Source organism: Phycomyces blakesleeanus (assembly GCF_001638985.1).
Source record: "Phycomyces blakesleeanus NRRL 1555(-) unplaced genomic scaffold PHYBLscaffold_2, whole genome shotgun sequence".
NCBI lineage: Eukaryota > Fungi > Mucoromycota > Mucoromycetes > Mucorales > Phycomycetaceae > Phycomyces > Phycomyces blakesleeanus.
The window spans coordinates 3,530,116-3,549,652 of NW_017265135.1; the positions used below are offsets into that span (position 1 = coordinate 3,530,116).

At 32.4% G+C, this 19,537-nt stretch overlaps 8 protein-coding genes across 8 annotated transcripts; 4 read left to right on the top strand and 4 right to left on the bottom strand.

Moving 5' to 3' along the window:
- Window positions 1-451: 451 nt before the first annotated feature.
- PHYBLDRAFT_35585 (hypothetical protein) lies at window positions 452-1,609 on the bottom strand (the record flags this gene model as incomplete). The annotated part of the gene is made up of 5 exons (XM_018440058.1): window positions 452-880; window positions 931-998; window positions 1,066-1,156; window positions 1,232-1,331; window positions 1,396-1,609. The coding sequence occupies 5 exons, from the start codon at window positions 1,607-1,609 to the stop codon at window positions 589-591; spliced, it is 765 nt and encodes a 254-aa protein (XP_018298235.1). The 3' UTR covers window positions 452-588.
- Window positions 1,610-4,734: 3,125 nt separating this feature from the next.
- Window positions 4,735-5,091, top strand: PHYBLDRAFT_59230 (hypothetical protein; the record flags this gene model as incomplete). The annotated part of the gene is made up of 1 exon (XM_018440455.1): window positions 4,735-5,091. The coding sequence occupies one exon, from the start codon at window positions 4,735-4,737 to the stop codon at window positions 5,089-5,091; it is 357 nt and encodes a 118-aa protein (XP_018298236.1).
- A 602-nt stretch (window positions 5,092-5,693) lies between these two features.
- On the top strand, window positions 5,694-7,510 carry PHYBLDRAFT_140200 (hypothetical protein; the record flags this gene model as incomplete). Its single annotated transcript, XM_018430345.1, has 5 exons — window positions 5,694-5,836; window positions 6,817-6,835; window positions 6,994-7,164; window positions 7,246-7,338; window positions 7,415-7,510. 5 exons carry the CDS (start codon window positions 5,694-5,696, stop codon window positions 7,508-7,510), a joined length of 522 nt encoding a protein of 173 aa, XP_018298237.1.
- Window positions 7,511-8,623: 1,113 nt separating this feature from the next.
- PHYBLDRAFT_59232 (hypothetical protein) lies at window positions 8,624-11,508 on the bottom strand (the record flags this gene model as incomplete). The annotated part of the gene is made up of 6 exons (XM_018440456.1): window positions 8,624-9,463; window positions 9,706-10,049; window positions 10,164-10,621; window positions 10,649-11,103; window positions 11,162-11,231; window positions 11,306-11,508. The coding sequence occupies 6 exons, from the start codon at window positions 11,506-11,508 to the stop codon at window positions 8,624-8,626; spliced, it is 2,370 nt and encodes a 789-aa protein (XP_018298238.1).
- Window positions 11,509-11,860: 352 nt separating this feature from the next.
- Window positions 11,861-12,405, top strand: PHYBLDRAFT_59233 (hypothetical protein; the record flags this gene model as incomplete). Its single annotated transcript, XM_018440457.1, has 3 exons — window positions 11,861-11,998; window positions 12,052-12,141; window positions 12,166-12,405. 3 exons carry the CDS (start codon window positions 11,861-11,863, stop codon window positions 12,403-12,405), a joined length of 468 nt encoding a protein of 155 aa, XP_018298239.1.
- Window positions 12,406-13,619: 1,214 nt separating this feature from the next.
- PHYBLDRAFT_163233 (hypothetical protein) lies at window positions 13,620-15,734 on the bottom strand (the record flags this gene model as incomplete). Its single annotated transcript, XM_018434756.1, has 8 exons — window positions 13,620-13,751; window positions 13,777-13,848; window positions 14,383-14,456; window positions 14,521-14,557; window positions 14,653-14,720; window positions 14,926-14,968; window positions 15,614-15,671; window positions 15,715-15,734. 8 exons carry the CDS (start codon window positions 15,732-15,734, stop codon window positions 13,620-13,622), a joined length of 504 nt encoding a protein of 167 aa, XP_018298240.1.
- Window positions 15,735-17,337: 1,603 nt separating this feature from the next.
- On the top strand, window positions 17,338-17,934 carry PHYBLDRAFT_140205 (hypothetical protein; the record flags this gene model as incomplete). Its single annotated transcript, XM_018430346.1, has 1 exon — window positions 17,338-17,934. One exon carries the CDS (start codon window positions 17,338-17,340, stop codon window positions 17,932-17,934), a length of 597 nt encoding a protein of 198 aa, XP_018298241.1.
- A 166-nt stretch (window positions 17,935-18,100) lies between these two features.
- PHYBLDRAFT_59236 (hypothetical protein) lies at window positions 18,101-19,109 on the bottom strand (the record flags this gene model as incomplete). Its single annotated transcript, XM_018440458.1, has 5 exons — window positions 18,101-18,129; window positions 18,348-18,395; window positions 18,618-18,734; window positions 18,815-18,898; window positions 18,968-19,109. 5 exons carry the CDS (start codon window positions 19,107-19,109, stop codon window positions 18,101-18,103), a joined length of 420 nt encoding a protein of 139 aa, XP_018298242.1.
- Between the last annotated feature and the right edge of the window lie 428 nt (window positions 19,110-19,537).

Sequence of the window (19,537 nt, forward strand, 5' to 3'; positions counted from 1 at the left end):
TATGCGTAATCTTTTGACATGCTGTTTTGCCGAATCAAGTTCGGTTTGAATAAGAGCATTTTTCTGCGTATATTGTGTAAATTTTTTTGAATTACTAAATAATATTATACTCACTGTCTCTATTCCTCGAATACGTCTTTTGAGCGCCTTGTACTTTCTTTTAAGTGATTCGTCTATTATACATATAATAATTAAATACTAAAAGCTGTAATTTTTTTTAGTTTTTACCATTCATAGTATACGTGAATTTTTAGAAGGATAAATTAGATTAGAAGAAAGGAAGAATCTGAAGAATTGTTTAAGACAAGGGATATTACAACGAGTTGGGAATGTTTGATCCTGAGCAATGATTGAATAAGTTTCCTAGGGCTACCTTACTTGATGTCACTCGTATCTAATATTTTCTTCTTGTTTTATTACTGGGTTTCTTTCTCTCTTTCGGCTGATATTTATGTGTACATATTGTTAATGCATTTTATTGTAGTTTAATGCTAAAATAAAAGCCGCCATTCTACTGTACATTTAAAATATATATATAGATAAATATAGCTAGCTCAAGGTATTATATTACTGTGCTGATAAACTGCTTTAATTAGCCAAAGATAACTCGTTCACATACATGTAACGAGAAAATGTTACATATAGCCATCTAAACCAGACCAATTGACTTGTGTGTTCCCGCATTGCCTTGTGGGTAGCGAAATAAGCACCTGGTGAAGACACAATCAAAACAGATCCTTTTTCCTCTTTCTTGATCAATGCCATAATCTGCTGAAAGCTGCTTGTAATCAAATCCCCAATTCCAATATACTTTCGCACAAGAGGGATAGAATCCAGAGTATAAAGTTTAGTCGATCCTTTTTGTGTTTCTATGTATCGCCTGATATTGTGTAAGTGTCTCGACAACCATCTCAATTAAGATACACTTACTTGGCACCTTCATAAGCTGCTATGTGATTTGGATGTCCAGACACGCCATAACCATCAAATGTGATAATCTAACATTTCAACAAATTGAGTCAAACTACTCTACTGATGTTTTTAATCATATAAAATCTTACTCACTGTATCAATACTTTGTTTGGAGACATAATTATTTACTAATTGAGCGATTATATCTGTGGGCCATACAGACTTCATTCCATCTTGAAGCTCACTAAAAAAAAGTAGTTGAAGGCATAAATATTACAAGCATAAGTTTTCAGAACTTGTATAAAATGTAAATTCTTACGAATGCTCAGATACTCTGACATGAGACGGCTGAATACCCAATACTTGGCTACTCTTTACCAGCTCTCGTTTTCGAATCTGACCAAGCCCATCAGCATTTCCTAATAAATATTTGTATAAACTTTATAAATATATCAGATTGATTTTATACTGTTAAAATCGAACCTGTTGATAAGCACAAAACATGAATGCGATTCTTATGCTGTCTGCCTAGTCCTCGGAGTGTTGGCCCAAAGAACATGCATTCATCATCAGGATGAGCGGTCAATAAAAGAATATTTCCTCCTATGGGAATTGGATGTTGGTAATTGGCAAGAACATGGTAACTATAGGTAAGCAGAGAGATGACAACGGTCAAACTAAGTAAAACAAATATCATAACAGCAGTTGAAGACGGAGGGTAAATGATAATTAGCCTTTTTTTATAGCACTGTCTTACTTTTTTTTATTAACCCGAAAGTTTATTAAAGTCCAAGTGCCTGAGCTTTTCAATTTAAGCAAAGAAATATTGTGTGAACAGTATCATTTTATGAAGAATTACTTTATATTTATTACTACTACTACTATTATTCTTATTACTATAAAGTCTAGGCTACACATTAAGTCCCGCTCAGCAATATTGTGATCTATTACTTTTTCCTTTCTTATATCCTTCTTTTCTACCATTCACTACTGGAAAAATGGGTTTTTTGGGTTTTTGACTGGCGGTTTGACTAATGATTTGACTGGTGGCTTTTTGCAAAATCTATATACAAATCACCCCTGAGTTTAAACAAAACAAAAAAATCCGCTCTCTGTTCTTTAATAAGGGTGGTCAACAGGAATTTTTCTCGAAAAAAATCCATTTTTCAATTTCTTCTAATCAAATAATATTGCAGAAAAAAAAGTCAAAAAAATGAAAAAGTGGTAAAAAAGTGGTTATCTTTACCGAATTTTTGAAAAAAAAAATTATGAGAGGCAATGCCTTGAACTTCATCATCTCTTTTTGGTAAAAAAAATTCTTTTTTTTTAAAAAAAAAACCCCACAAAAAAGTAGATCCTTTTAAAAAATTCCAAAGTTCTGAGTTTTATTTTTTTAACAAATACATTTACTCAAAAGGTGCTTTCGGAGTGCTTTATTGATATAAAATCGCATATTGATATAGATACTAATCACCATATTCAGGATAGCGCAATTTATCAAATATAGGTGATATTTACGTAATTTCAAGTTGATGTTGTAATCAATATACACTCAAGAGGTAGGATCCTGTTTGAACATATAGCATATTAAAATTAATTGTCTTTCTCATTTTTTGTTAATAAAGTACAAAATATACTGCTTGAGATAATGGTTTTTGCTTACAATAATATATTGCTTGCCTACTTGAAAAAATATTAGCTTTGATGTATATAAAAGCCTGGAAAATGGAATACTATAGTAAAAACAAGATTATTCTTACAGGCAGTGTTGATAGGAATTATCGAAATCACCATATATGGGTATTTAAAAAGATTTAACCCCTCTTCTTTAGCAGGGGTAAAATATACGGACTTTAAAGCGAAATAGCCTTTTTTGAATTTTGGAAATCACTATATATAGTGTTTAGTGTCTATATCAATATGGAATGCTATGTCAATAAAGCACTCTGAGAGCACCTAAAGAAGAAGCGAATTTTCTAAAAAAAAATCTGTTGTTTACCCTTAATATGTATTACGGTTATTTGGCACTATTTCTTTACCTTCTGTCCTCTTAAGCACTTTCCAATCCTTTGACCCCCCACCCCATGTATAACCCTGCTATATCAGTTTACTCTGTCTCTGGACTACCCATCTTTTCTGTTTGAGATTACCACTAGTCTTTCCACTTTAACTATGTCCATTTTCTTCTCTTTGCAGTGCTCTACACTGTATGCAAGTCCATTTCTCGCCTCTGCTCTGTGTTGTGGTGGTTGAAGTTGAAGAAGTTTTTAAGAGGAAGAATTCAAGATTTGAAATTAGGAACGAAGATTCGTGAGAACTTGTGTAGGTTTTGTTTATTGAGAAAGATTTTGTATCAAAGTTTGACCAGGTTCCTACACTGAACTACTACTGCTATTTATATTGTTTTGGATTGGGAAAATTATATGACTGGGGTCAGGTAATCGATCCTATCTGAGCCTTAATCAGAGCAACGTGATCTTGGGATAATTAATGTATGATTAATTATATAAATGTGTGTAGTCCCAATGAAGTATTAACATCGAAAGTAAATGTGTTTATGAGTTATAATTATGCTTATAATAATCCACTGATGTATCCCATATTATGGTGATATCATCATATGAAATATAATCACTATCATGCATGCTAAACCTGTGTGTTAAATAATAAAGTAATCGGTAGACACCTTTGACTGGAATAGCTGAGGCCTTATATTATTTCCTTCAGACTTATTCTCAATTACAGCAGTAGTCAATACTCATTTACAACACTCTGAACTAGAGCTGGACTCTCCGTATGCATCCTGTATTTAAAACAAAAGAAAACAGAAATAAACCTTACAAACAAATATTTTAATATTCTCTTTTCCTATTCAATCAAAGATCTTCAATAAAATTTTGAGCTTTTCAATGGCTCTATATAAAAAAATTAATATATACTACAGGAAAAAATGAGGTTTTATGGCTGTTTCTGACAGTTTGACAAGGCAGCTTTATATATTATGGGAGTTTTTTGATATCAAATATGAGTTTGATTTTCTCTCAAGCATTTTAATTGGTTTAAAGAATTTAAGATTTTTGAAATATCAAATTAAAACAATTTTTCAAGATATTATGTCTATATTAGGTAACTTGAAAAAAGTAAGCATTTATAAATGGATTTTTCTGGGGTTTTACCAAAAACAAAAAATAACTTGTTGAAAATCATGAATTTTTATTAAAGATGTTGTAAATGAGTATTGACTACTGCTGTAATTGAGAATAAGTCTGAAGGAAATAATATAAGGCCTCAGCTATTCCAGTCAAAGGTGTCTACCGATTACTTTATTATTTAACACACAGGTTTAGCATGCATGATAGTGATTATATTTCATATGATGATATCACCATAATATGGGATACATCAGTGGATTATTATAAGCATAATTAGAACTCATAAACACATTTACTTTCAATGTTAATACTTCATTGGGACTACACACATTTATATAATTAATCATACATTAATTATCCCAAGATCACGTTGCTCTGATTAAGGCTCAGATAGGATCGATTACCTGACCCCAGTCATATAATTTCTCCAATCCAAAACAATATAAATAGCAGTAGTAGTTCAGTGTAGGAACCTGGTCAAACTTTGATACAAAATCTTTCTCAATAAACAAAACCTACACAAGTTCTCACGAATCTTCATTCCTAATTTCAAATCTTGAATTCTTCCTCTTAAAAACTTCTTCAACTTCAACCACCACAACAAAGGGTGTTCACAACTTTGGAAGGAAAATCTTAAAATCTTTTTCAATTGTATTTGCCCTGGTTTCCAATGAGCAAAATGGTTCTTATATTTGTTTTTTTGGAACTAATCCAGACACTTGCTTTTGAGAACAAGCAATTTATCACTCTGTTTGTAACATACAAGTGTTCTGCTTTGATGAATGCACTTGACACTATTTTCTCAGAAAACAAGAAGCTTTTGTGCTACTCGCATATGCTGAACAGTGTGAAAAAAGCTTTCTCTGAGAAAACAAACTTCATTGCCAAGAAAAAAGAGCTTATGAATTATGTAAGCCGCACGATCCATAGTAGAACTAAGATGAAGTTCAACTTGGCTCTCCTAAAGATCAACAATGCTTGTACTAGACTAGAAATAGATGATAACAAGGCCAGAGCGCTGGCATAAACCTACTTCTCTAAAAAGTGGTTGAATTCCAAGGATAAGTGGGCAGAATATATCACTAGCAAGCTTATGCATTTTGGGTGTACCATCACTCAGCAAGTAGAAAGTGCTCATCAAACCTTTAAGAGAGACATCTCTGCTATTTCTTCTCTGGAATTAGTCTTTAAGAGTGTGACCAAATACATTGAAAGGCTGGAAATAAATTTTCAAGCAACAAGAACACGAGAATCAAATACAATTAATGCTCTTATTGGACAAAACCAACATCTCTTTCATCTCTTCATGAAGGTATCAAAGCAAGCATTGTTTATATTAAATCAGGGGCTCTGTTTACCAGAATATGCTGAGAAACTCTATTATATGAACAAAGTTTAATATGGCCTATCTTGTCATCATACCCTACCAGTAGAAAGAAATCTTCAGATCTCTGATCTATCAGATAAATGTGTTATTGATGCTAGAAAGAAAGACAAAGCATGCGATCAACCAAATATGCAAGTTTCTGTCATTGAAAAACCCGAGGAGTGAATAAGTGAAATAATTAAGCTTGAAGCTTTATTCCACTTTTGCAAAGGCAACCAGCAAATTGCTGATCTTTTAAAAAAATGAAAAAAGTTGCAAATGACTTTGATAACAAAAATAGTCACTCTTCTATCAAACTGCAGGCATTAGAAAATGTCAAGTATCCAAGAAAACACAAAGACAACAGCCGTTCTAAATACTTGCCAAAGGACTTTGGTCACCCAATGTGAAGAAAGACAAGTATCTTGGCTGAAACTATAAGTTTCATGATTTACTTATATTAAACATAGGACAAAACTAATGATCTTAATGGAATAATAGGCAGAGATTAAGGCAATATACTAACAAAAGATTACAAAGATGGTTGAAAAGAGTTTTTCTAGCCTTAAGATCACAAAAAAAACAAAACAACAATATGAAAAAAATCGAAAAAGAGTCTCTTGTGGTATTTCAAGTACAAAACAATAGAAAATAATAAATTTGATAATAGAAACGTATAGAAATACTTTGAGACTTTATATCAGCTGTCCTTTATTCATAAATAAAAAGTGTTTCTTTTTATAAGAAAACATAATCTGCCCTTGTCATTACGTCTTAGTTTCTTAAGACTTTCTTCCTTTACTATATTTAATTATTAGAGTGTATTTACTGCTTAACTAGTGTTGGTGTTACAATTATAACATCAAGCCATAAATCGTACTTCTTTAGCTATTAGCTATTCTTTTCTCTTTTACACTAGAGCTTTAGAACTTTCTACTAATTTAGCTCCATATTGCTCTGACACAGTTTATCCGGCAGTATGATATAATTATCTTAACAATCTTTAAGATATTATCTACAGTACTAGCTGTAATAATTATTGGGCTGATTACTTAATCGTTTATATATATTTTATACTGACAAAATGATAGTTACTATACTATCCCAATATGAATATGTTTTTATATATAATAAATCCAACATCCGAGTGTCTGGATCACCATATCTCTCAACTCAGGTAAGATACGTTTTTAATTTAAAGTTTGATTGAGCTTATGAGAAGAACTCTTGTCATATATATATATAACTTTCTTAGTCAATGCTATCAAAAACAAAATAAAACAAATTGAAAAGAAGCCTCTTGACCCAGATAAAATACACTATTCTTTTACAGTGTGGTTGAATTCATGAAAAGTAATTTAATACTAATACTAATATTTGTTTTAGTCGATGCCACCAAAAACAAGTAAAACAAAAGCCTCTCAATCTAGATAATATGCTTTCTTATTTTATAGTAATTTAATCCAGAAAGAGAAATATTGCCTTATACTTATACACTTTTTAGTTGATACCACAAAAGAAATAAGGTTTAAAATACCTGATACAGCTCAAGAAGTTTATTAGTATGACTATCATATCTCTGTTGGCAAGAGTTTTAAATATCAGCCCGACTTTTATGTCTCTCATGAGATGGTCAATGATGTCAAAAGTGGATTTAGCTCTACTGCTGACAGGTTGTGTGGTTTTTGGGTCCTTGCCCACTTGATCTACAAAGATCAAAATAAGTTTCCACTTGTGAAAGGAATATGCTAGCTGCCCTGCCAAAATACAAAACAATATATATAAATACCTTTAGTACTGACATAAGCTAACTAGAAAAAAATAATTCAGCATGGTTCTCAACTCGATCACAGCAACACCAGCAACATCAGCAATACCAATACCAATACCAACACCAATTTCATCTCAGTATGTTCAGATACTAATATGTGATTTAACATATTCGACTGTGCTCAACTAGCTGCAGACACATATACATAACTAGTCTGCGTCTACTCAGACAATCTTAACACTCCCTCAACAATCTTTCTTCTATTTGCCCTTCCCAACAATAAAACTAAACAACAATAACAACCTCTGACTTTTAATCATATTAATAGTAATCACTGAAAAACAGTTGATCTTTCCTATAATATCTTTAGAAAATGGTCAGCCATTCCTGAATTTTTTTTTTAGGTTGTGTCAGAAATAAGATTGATGATAACTTTGATACTTACTGAAATAAGTTCAAAGAATTTAGCAAACATGATTGCTAAAATATCATGCTCTCTCTTCATTCTGATCTAGATCAACTAATTAATATTATTTCAAAATAATTTTTTTTTGATATTCTTTTCTATTTTTTTACTCTTTTAATTATACTTTATTACTTATATTTTATTAGCTAGAACTTTTCTTATTTATTTACTTATTTACTTTTATATTTTATTAGCTAGACAATTTTTTGAAATCTTTATAAACCTTACCAATTTATTTCTTTGCATCTGTTGTGATGGTTTGAAGGTTTTAAGAAGTTGTTAAGAATTCAAGATTTGAAAGTGAGGAATAAAGATTTGTAAAAACTTGTGTAGATTTTGTTTATTGTGAAAAGATTTGGTATCAAAATTTGACAAGGTTCCTATACTGAACTATCACTGCTATTTATATTGTTTTGGATTGGGAAAATTATATGACTGGGGTCAGATAATCGATTCTATCTGAGTCTTAATCAGAGCAATACAATCTTCGAATAATTAATGTATAATTAATTATATAAATGTGTGTAGTCCCAACAAAGTATTAACATTGAAAGTCAATGTGTTTATAAGCTATAATTATACTTATAATAATTCACTAATGTATCTCATATAACTACGGGAAAAAAGGGACGTTTTTTGTAATTGTGACTTCATTTTTGGCTTATAATTATTAAAAATAGCCAAAAATGCAGAATGAAACAAGAAAATCTCTGTTTTTTGAAATAGCTGATAAAAAGCAAATTGATTACCTAGAATTAGATCTCAGAGGAGACAAAAGTACATTTTAACTACAGATTTTACATTTTTAGCATGTATAGATTGAAATCAAGAACTATTAAAAGTCAGAGGTAAAAGACAAGGAAAATATCTAAACTTTCTGCTGCAAAGATGAAATTTGTTAAGACAATTTGAAAAAAAAATGTATTACAATAAAAAACAAATTAAAGGTCTCTATATTAACCAAGATTTAATTTTGGGCTGCGGTTAAGTTCTGGCCACACTATATATTTTGTTGTTGTTGGTGTTGTTGTACTGCCCATTGCATCTGACACCACAAGACCAACCAACTCCTTGACGTCTGCCAGGTGGACTACCTTTGGTTTGAGCTGACCATTTACTACCACTGGAATATCATTGTATAATACAGTGCTATATATCAGCACCAAAACAAGGGGCCACCTTTTACTAGAATTCTCATGTTCAAAGAAAAGAATTACTTTTCCAAAGAAGTCTTTTGCCATGGGAGTGTATTGGCGACATACATTTGTGAACAGATCGACTTGCATCTGAAGACAAATGTGATGTGCCTTTCTTAATGTTTTTTGGGAAAATGAGAAGTCAACCACACAGTCCTTAATAAAAGCTTTGTGGCTAGTTATTATAGCTGGTTCAATCGTCCCGCATTCCACCCCCTTTGATCTATAAAAGTCTCGAATAAGAATCAGAAGACAAGAAATGTCTTCAAAACTGTCATCAATTGTTTTATATCCTAAAGGTCCCCAGAACTCGATATCGGAATCTGCACTAACATGCTTGCCCTCACTAGTAATTAGCCAACCAGCAGACATATCCTCATACTGTAATACAACATCTCTCCATTTGCCTCCTTCAGAATCAGTCAACAATTGCCATGTACGAGCCAGCCAGACCATTACGTTTCCAGCATTCATGCCAATTGCCAAATTGCTTTTGATGGCATGAGAGTACTTGCCAATAGCATGCTCTACTGATCTTGTGCTGTATGCGCGTGGAGGACCAAAGGCACCAATCATATTGGGGTAATGTTGTAGAAGGTGCTGGTTGATAGTAAAGACCGTTATTTCTATTTTATTATTTTGATAAAGGTCTTTGAGATACATGTTTCATGATTGTAATTTTCTAGAAGAAAATTATAAGTGGCAAGAAAAAAAAACACTGAATCTTATTAAACATATCTTTTTATAGAGGTTTGTTTCTCTGCTGATAACTCCCAGCTCATGAGTAAGTTAAAAGCTTGCACAAGTCCAAGCAATGCTTTTCTGGCAGTTGTATTTCTTACACGCTCAGCCACCAGTGTAGGGACAACAAAGAGAAGGAAGTCGGCACAATCTACAGTCTTGAAGTACCTACTGTACTTGGATACGTTTCTCCAAGAGCCATGAAATGCTGTTGGAACTGTTTTTCTTGTTGCTACCATTGCCACGCCGATTTCCTTAAGTACATTAGCAGGAAGAAACAGAGAGTGTTTAATTCCATACTTTCCACCAATAAGTCCCCAGACCTGTTTGCCTATTCTATGGCAAAGGCCATGAATCTCGTCAAGGGTAAAAAAGAATGGGCCCATGAATGATGCCAGTGAAGAAAGAGGAGATTGTCCTACAAGACTCTTGCTAGACAAATTTGCTGGATCAAAGTTTTAGAAGCTTTCCAAAGTGCGCATAGTGATGTCTGTCAAAGATCTAAAATATTGGCCATGGCCAGGAGTTTGGCCCACAACATTACAGATTCAACAACCACTTTTGCTCATATGGCCAGTGTGACATGCCAGTTTCGCCACTGCCAGAATATCACCAGTTACCACAAGGACATGGACCTTTGTGTGGATGGTGAGAGTTGGGGTCACAACAATCATTCCTTCCTCCTGGAGTACCTTGAGGTCTGCCAAGGTTGGCTTCAAAAATGACCAAAAGTCAAGTAGTGCGGAAGGACCTGAGATTATTGCAATTTGCAACATCTGGCTTTTCTCATAATGGACCATTAGAGAAAGATTAAGAACTGTGGCATGCAGAATAGTAATCGAACTGGGGACGTTATGAGGCGCAAATCCATTGACAGACAAAGAAATTGCAACATCATTTTCACCGGAGAAAAGGTGCTTGATTGACTGGTATGTGTGCCTGGCAAAAATTTCTACCTTGCTGCCATCTGCCTTTTGCTCATGATTGTGGTGGTATAACATCTCGTGTCTGGTATCACTGTTGGCCAAAGAAAGGGCAATTTACCTTGCCAAAGAAATCTGGACCATGGTTTTCTCAGCAATGGGCATACCATCCTTATCCGTTTTGTTGCTTTTGTAGCGAGCTTTGCCACAACGTTTGCAAGCAACCTTCTCTGCCACGTTAAACATCATAAATCCGCTTTGGCAGACGTCATACACTGTTTCTTCTACACCAGAGAAATGCTTCAAGAGCTCCTTGCCCAGGTATGGTGTACACACTCTGTACGTTATCTTGGTTGACATCTCCAGAATGTTGTTGAGATGTGCAGCAAGCTTCTTGTGGGCTTGACAGGAAATGCCAAAGTCATTGATGATTTTAATAAACTCCAGGTTCTTTGCATCATTGTTGCTTAGGACAGGAGAAGGTTGGCTGAAATCGAAAACCAAGGGAGAGGTGGCACTTTTGCTTCCATCTATGTCAACTGATTCTCTCATGTTGCTCTCATATTCAATATCATACTTTAGTTAAGAAAAGAGCAGTTAGTATTATGTATTTATATATATATGTATATCTTACCATGGGCTTATCAAGGTCAGTGTTGTTGCTAATGTCACTGATTTCATTGCTAATCATGTTTGTGTTCTCTCTGTTTGTTTAAAGCATTAATATCATTAATACATAGTCCATCTTTTTTTTATTTTCTATTTTTTTCAAACTCACTCAAGCATCAAGCTAGGAATTGCTGATAACATAAACTGGCTTGACTCAGAAGAGGAGTCATCTTCTGATACTTCGTTATTCATCATAGCTTTCAGCATCTTTCCCAGGCATAGCTTTTGACATGCCACAGCAATTGCTTTATTGCTGTAACATGTATGGCACAATTGATATTCATAGGGAAGGGTGTTTGTAATAGAGAACATTTTTAGAAAAGTGGAATAGATCACTTTAGATAAGTAAGAATAGAGATAATTGAGTTATGTATGCAAACCTCTGTATTTAATTGTTTGAAGACAATGATGGCATAGATAATTCAAATATCATCCAAAAGTCCAAAAGGGTAATAAAATATGATATATTGTTATTACAGCTACTTTACAAATAATAATTCTCATTAAACTAATATATTTGCACAAAGAATATAAATTTAATAAAAATAACAAAAAAAACATTCCTTTCTCTTTCCCCCCTTTTTCATATCAAACCCATATTCCTCACTTTTTTTTTATAATTATAAGCAATATAGATTATTTAATTTTCTAGCTATTTCAGAATATGCAAGAAATACTTCTTGCCTTGGAAAAAGGCCAACAAGGACTTCAGAAGGAGCAAGAAAAGATACGTCTAGAAATTTCCGATATACACAAAAACATGAATGGCCAAACAATTCCAAAGTCAACTCCAGTCCATAATGTAAGAAAACATAAAAGAATATAAAGCATACAAACTAATATAAAATCATACAGAATATTGGTGGGCCAACTACAAGACCAGTTCCAAATATAAAAACCATAACTCTGAGACATATATACAAAATGATGGGCCAAGATCTTGGGGTATAACTAAGCAAAGAAAACAAGGCAACACTCAACACTTGCACCCATCTTGTCTGTGATGAATTGGCCCTAATGCATTCCGTACAAGCTCTAGGATCAAATCCAAGCTGGAGCTCAATATCCCAAGAAGACAAGAACTACATGTGCACCAGGCATGCACTTTTACTCAAAAGAAACGGCATAGACTTTACCAGATGTCACAAGAACTGGGCATCCATTGCAAAAGTTAGTCAATTATGGAAAAACCGTAAAAAGCGACAGTAAATTATAAGTCTATGCCTGATAGATACTATAAAATAGTATATTAATTATAAATAAAATATGTAGTAAATAAAAGATATCTGGCCAGTAAAATTTGTATATAATTAACTATTTTTAGTATAACAACCAATAAAACATTCTCTATAAAACATATCTCTGTTACAACAACTAATAAAACACTTTTTATAAAATTTACTTCTGTTACAACAGCCAATAAAACATTTTTATAAGATTTACTTCTGTTGCAGCACCCAATAAAATCATTTTATAAGCGAAATTTCAATTAAAAATAAATTCACCATCCAATTAAAAAGATAAAGAACCTAAATTATATATAAATAAAAACCAATTAAGTGAACACTAGTTGTTAAGTGACCAATGATTCGAAATATAATCTTAAGCAAAAGTCTATAAGGCTCAATAAAAGTAAATCTTAAAATACAGCTCTCATATATAAGTGCCAATAAGAAAGCACATATAAGCTACAAAAAGATGTATTGGTAAATGAATAAAATCTCACATCTGTTAGATAGCAGAGTTATGTAATAATCCATAACAGGCAGGAAGTGGGAAAGGAGGCGAATGAAAAGCTCCCCCTGGGCAGCTTCCTGGGCAGCCCCCCAGGGAACCCCCAGGGCCACCTCTTTTTTTCCCGTAATTTATTATGGTGATATAATCATATGAAATATAATCATTAGTGTGCATGATAAATCTGTATGTTAAATAATAAAGTAGTTGGTAGACATCTTTGAATGGAATAGCTGAGAACTTATATTATTTCCTTCAGACTCACTCTAAGTTACAGCAGTACACTGTAGAAACACCACAGAAGATTTTTGATATCAAATATGAATTTTATTTACTTCCAAGCATTTTGATTGGTTTAAAAAATTCGAAGTTTTCGGAATATCAATTTAGAGCAATTTTCTAAGATATTATGTCTGCATTAGATAAATTCAAAAATGTAAGCATCCATAAATGGATTTTCTCAGGGTTTTACTAAAAACAAAAAATGACTTAGTGAAAATCATGAATTTTTATTAAAGAAAATATTTATTGATATAAATTTTAAATAATACTGCCCATTGTACATCTGGGAGGCAAAGAAACAATATGATTCAAACTTGTTGAGATTAATTACAAGCTTGTTGTCATAATGAGTGTGCATGTCAAGCTTGCAAACCATTGTCAATTGATTGAGTGGAGTAGTTAGATCGTTAGAAAACCTTTGTGCAAGGAGAAACACTGGAAAAAAGTAGGAAAATACTGATGTGTATATATGGGCAAACAGTACTGGAATAACGTGATATAGCATAGTTGATATTTTTTCCACTAGGTTTTAAGGTCATCTAGCACTATATATGCGAGACTTACAAACACTACAGTATATGTAAATGGGGGGTTCCGCAAGTAAGGTTTGGTAGCACTTTTGATATACTCGTTATGCTTAATAAATAAATAAAAATATTTAAAACTACGGATTTATCTCAGTATTCTTGACACAGAACAGGAAAGGTCAAAGACGAATTACATTATATATATTGCTCCAATGGTTTATCTGTACTACACCTCACCTTTACTGATCACCTATACTGACAGTTCTTTAAAATCTCCAATCATCAACAGCAAAAAAACACGTCTTTAAAATTATCAACCAGTAATATGTTCTTTATTTATTTGGTTTCCCGTTCTTATTAGGTTAATAGTGGCTTACGCTTTTATTTTTATTGGAAAGAATAGAATGCTTCTAGGTTTCAAATCTAATAAAGCTATTCTATACCCTCAGTTACTTCTTGCTTGGCTGGCTTGTTATATTTGGGATAAAAAAATTTCTACAAAAAACAAATACCTGAAGAAAATGAGGTGCTCATTACCTTTTTTAGGGGTAAGAACAGTACTCTTTGAGAATAGATAAAACATTAGTGATGGGAGTGCATGCATGTTTTATACTGCAAATTTTATGCACTAATTAATACTTACATTGGAAGTACCCAGTACAAATAGACAAAGAAATAAAATATTTACAGTAAAGCATGGGATTATGATTTCTTTGACTATAAAACAATAGGAAAGAATTAATTTTTGTGAATTGCGTGATAGAATAATTGATTTACATACCAAAGGCAAAGGATTTCTTTGCAGACCAAGATATTATCTGTAAAGCAGTAATATTGTCTCTAGTAGAGAATATACATTAATATACAGTATAAATAATATTATTGTATGTATAGAAGTAAATAAAAGGCTTACCATGGCAATGATGGTAGCATGGGATGAAAGTTCTTGAGGAATAGCACGTTTGTAAGAGGGATGTTCATCTACAATAAAAATTATATTCAGTTAGATAAATATTAAAAAGAAATAGATTAAAATAAAATAAAATATTACCATGTCAATATCCGTGTTTGATTGTAGAGAGTATTTTTGGCGATGTGGCCTATATTAAAGAAAGAAAAAAGTCAGAATAATTGTATGGAATGATGGCATAAAGTATATTTACTAACTCTGGCTAATCCGGATTACTGTTGTGAAGATGGCGCATCAGAATGAGATGAAGAGTGAGTTTCTATAACATTAAAATATATTATTATTTTTTAGTTATACATAAAGAAGTATATATTTCTTTTAAAACAAAGAAAGTGTCTTACTATAAAACCTTGTGAGTGTAAAGAGTGAAGAGAGAGAAACAGAGAGAATACCTATGACAGATAAAAAAATTGATTCTTTTGTTCTTTGTAAAGAAGTATTTTGAACCAAAAACAATCTTACCAAAAAAATTTGCAAATATAACAAGAATTGAAAAGAGAGAGAAAAGAGGAAAATAACAAAAAACGAATAAAAAAAGTAAAAAAAAATCTTAAAAAAAAAGAAAAAAGTATGTTTAAAACAAAAGACTAAAATGAGTTCATCAAGTCCCAAAGCAATATGAAAACCAATTTACATTCCAGTCATTACAAGAAGTATTAATAGAGATTCGTATATTAAATATATTTTGAATTATAAAATAAAAAAGGAAACAAGAGTTGTGGTGATCCAGACACTCGGATGTTGGATTTATCACATATAAGAACATATTCATATTGGGATAGCGTAGTAGCTATCATCTTGTCAGTATAAAATATATATAAATGATTAAGTAATCAGCCCAATAATTATTACAGTTAGTACTGTAGATAATATCTTAAAGATTGTTAAGATAATTATATCATACTGCTGGGTAAACTGTGTCAGATCGATATGGAGCTAATTTAGTAGGAAGTCCTAAAGCTCTAGTATAAAAGAGAAAAGAATAGCTAAGAGCTAAAGAAGTACGATTTATGACTTGATGTCATAATTGTAACACCAACACTAGTTAAGCAGTAAATACACTCTAATAACCAAATATAGTAAAGGAAGAAAGCCTTAAGAAACTAAGACGTAATGACAAGAGCAGATTGTGTTTTCTTATAAAAAGGGACACTTTTTATTTATGAATAAAAACAACTTATATACAGTCTCAAAGTATTTCTATACGTCTCTATTATCAAATATTTTATTTTTCTATTGTTTCGTACCTGAAATACCACAGGACAGATAAGCATCAAACTGCATTTAATAACTTGAAAAAAGCACTTTTGAGTGATCTGGTGTTGTCGTACCCAGATATGAACTCTCCTTTTAGTATCAGCTGTGATGCATCTCTTACTGGTATTGGTGCAGTGTTGTATCAAGTCAAGGATGGCAAGAAAAAATATATTTCTTTTGTGGCTAAGAGCTTATCCCAAAGTGAAAGAAAGTATTCTGCAACCAAAAGAGAATTACTAGCGTTAGTATTTGCACTCAAGCGTTTTCACAAGTATGTCTATGGTTCTCACTTTACCTTGTACACGGATCACAAGGCATTGACATATCTTCACACCCAACGTGTTGCGAATCTGATGATGATTGCATGGATGGACACGATTTTACAGTATGACTTTAAGATCGTTCATTTGCCTGGTGTTTCGAATGTGCTTCCTGATGCGTTGTCACGTTTGTCTGAAGAGACTGAAACATTATCAAATGAACTGGGTGGGGATAGTGTGGTTAGATCCATCATGAGAAATAGTGCTGTGACTATGGAACCGCTACCAGACATCTTGAGTGGTGAGTACTTTACTCCTCCCACAGAAAATGAAAGGAATAAGTTATTAGTTGAAGAACATTTGAAAGGTCATTTTGGTGTAGAAACTATACTACATGCCTTAAAGAGAAAAGGTATCTATTGGACCAGCTTGAAGAGTCAAGCAAATGATCTTATACAATTGTGTATACAGTGTCAACGTCATAATATCACAAGAAAAGGTTATAATCCTTTAAGACCTGTGACTGCAACACTTCCTGGTGACAGTTGGGGAATAGATCTGGCTGGGCCATTTACAATGTCAACTAGAGGAAATGAGTACTTGTTAGTAATGATAGACATCGCAAGCAAATTTTATGTATTGTGTGCCATAACTGATAAAAGGGCAGCTATGATTGCGTTACAAGTACTGGACGTCATTAGTACATGGGGTCCGATGAGAAAGTTGCAGAGTGATTGTGGATGGGAGTTTGTGAACTCACTGATGACATGTATAAAAGAGAATGTTGGTTTTGAACATGCGTTGATTTCGCAGTACCATCCTAGAGCTAATGGTGCAAGTGAAAGAGCTGTCCAGTCGGCAGTGAACACTATTAAAAAACAAATAGTTGGTAATGTTGCTGATTGGGATCAGAAGGTGCTATCTGCGCAGTTGTTTTTGAATAGCAAGTATAATGCTAGGACTAAGAGTACGTCATTCTTGTTAATATTTGGAAGGAATCCAAATGACTTTGTCGATTTTAGTAAAGAAAAGGATAGTGCAACTGCTGAACAGATTCAGAAAGAGTTGCAAGAAAAAAATTAAAAGAATGACTGAGATAGTCTACCCTGCCATGTTTGAACACGTAAAGCATGTCACAGAAAAGCAAAAGGAACGCTTTGATGGAAGTCACAAAATGATAGATCTGGTTCCAGGAACCACGGTAATGATTTTGGTGACAGAAAAACAGAATAAATTAGATCCAAAGTATAAGGGATTCTACACTGTTGTTAGAAAGACTGCTGCCAATACTTATGTATTGAAAAATGAAAAGGGATTTTTAGAACCAAGGAATTATCCTCCTTCTTTATTGAAAAAAGTTTCTGACAAGGTATTAGAGCAAAAGAATGACTTTTTTGAAGTCGAAGCAATTATTGGGCACATAAAAGATGACAAGAACAATTTTTTGTATAGATGCAAATGGTTGGATTATGATGAGTCTCACGATACTTGGGAGCCAGAGGATCATTTTACCGATCCTAAGTTCATAAAGGAATACTGGCAAAGAATTAGTGAAGCTCCAGAAGGTATCAAAGACATCAATAAGGCCAATAAGAAATTATTAAAGGATATGAAAGTTGCATATTCCACACCTAAAGAAAATTCAAGTACTAAAAGGAAGAATTATGCAAAGACAGCTTATCAAAAGAAGAAACGCAGTAAGGTCTAAATAAAGAGTTATTTGAGCACCACAGTACTCGTTTAAAAAAAAAAAAGAACAAGCTGATCAGAAGAATTGCATAGAGTACTTGAACGGTATTTAGTTAATACCTGGGTGGGAATAATGTGGTGATTCAGACACTCGGATGTTGGATTTATCACATATAAGAACATATTCATATTGGGATAGCGTAATAGCTATCATCTTATCAGTATAAAATATATATAAATGATTAAGTAATCAGTCCAATAATTATTACAGTTAGTACTGTAGATAATATCTTAAAGATTGTTAAGATAATTATATCATACTGCCGGGTAAACTATGTTAGATCGATATGGAGCTAATTTAGTAGGAAGTTCTAAAGCTCTAGTATAAAAGAGAAAAGAATAGCTAAGAGCTAAAGGAGTACGATTTATTACTTGATGTCATAATTGTAATACCGACACTAGTTAAGCAGTAAATACACTCTAATAATCAAATATAGTAAAGAAAGAAAGCCTTAAGAAACTAAGACGTAATAATAAGAGCAGATTGTGTTTTCTTATAAAAAGAGACACTTTTTATTTATGAATAAAGACAACTGATATACAGTCTCAAAGTATTTCTATATGTCTCTATTATCAAATATATTATTTTTCTATTGTTTCATATCTGAAATACCACAATTTATATGTGCTTTTTGTACTAACCTCTAACATCATTAGATTCATCATCAGAAATATCCAAAATAGTTGCTTCAATGACACCTTCATCTTTGCTTTCAGAATCAAACAAGAAATCAACATCAAAAAGAGGTAAGTCTTTGGCTGTTTTGTTAGGTAAAAAAGAATCAAATTATTAGATATTATAAATGATTATAAAACTTTAATAAAAATACTATGCATACCTTCAACTTGATCTTTGGTATCAACATTGTCGTCAAAGTCAATCTCTATGTCATTTTCATTTGACATTACTTCTATAACTGAGACTATATTATATGAAAATAAATATTTAATTAAAATTGTCTCAATAATAATTTTCTTAAATTTGAACTTACAAGAAGATCCTGACTGATATTGTCTCACGATATCTTGTTGTGTATGTCTTCTGAGTGTTTGGGTAGACACCAAAACAAATCTCATGCTATTAGAAGAGCATTTAGAGCACTTGCATTTGAAATTGTTGTTGTTGTTTGACATATTGTGTGTGTATGTTTTATTTTTTAAGTCTTTAGAATTGACAAGAATAGAAAATTGTTCAGGAACACAATTTAATATATATCTTTCCAAATTACACCAGCTGCCAAAATTACATAGTTTATTCCGGTTGTTAAAATGGGCAGTTCTCTAAACAGTAATTTATTGCCTCATTCTAAAATACAATAATATATGTTTTTGTTAAAACATGTTGTCATATATATTTTATTAGCTGTAGAACATATATAACAAAAATATTTGTAGTAATATCACGACCATTAACCTCATCATACTTATAAATAAATATTACAACAATAAAAAGCTTTATTATCTCACTCAAAAGATATCATTTGGTTTAAGTTCCCTACAACTATTGACTCTGCGATATGGGTACAAGTTCCAAAAAGAAATCTTGCAGACATTTTTTACAA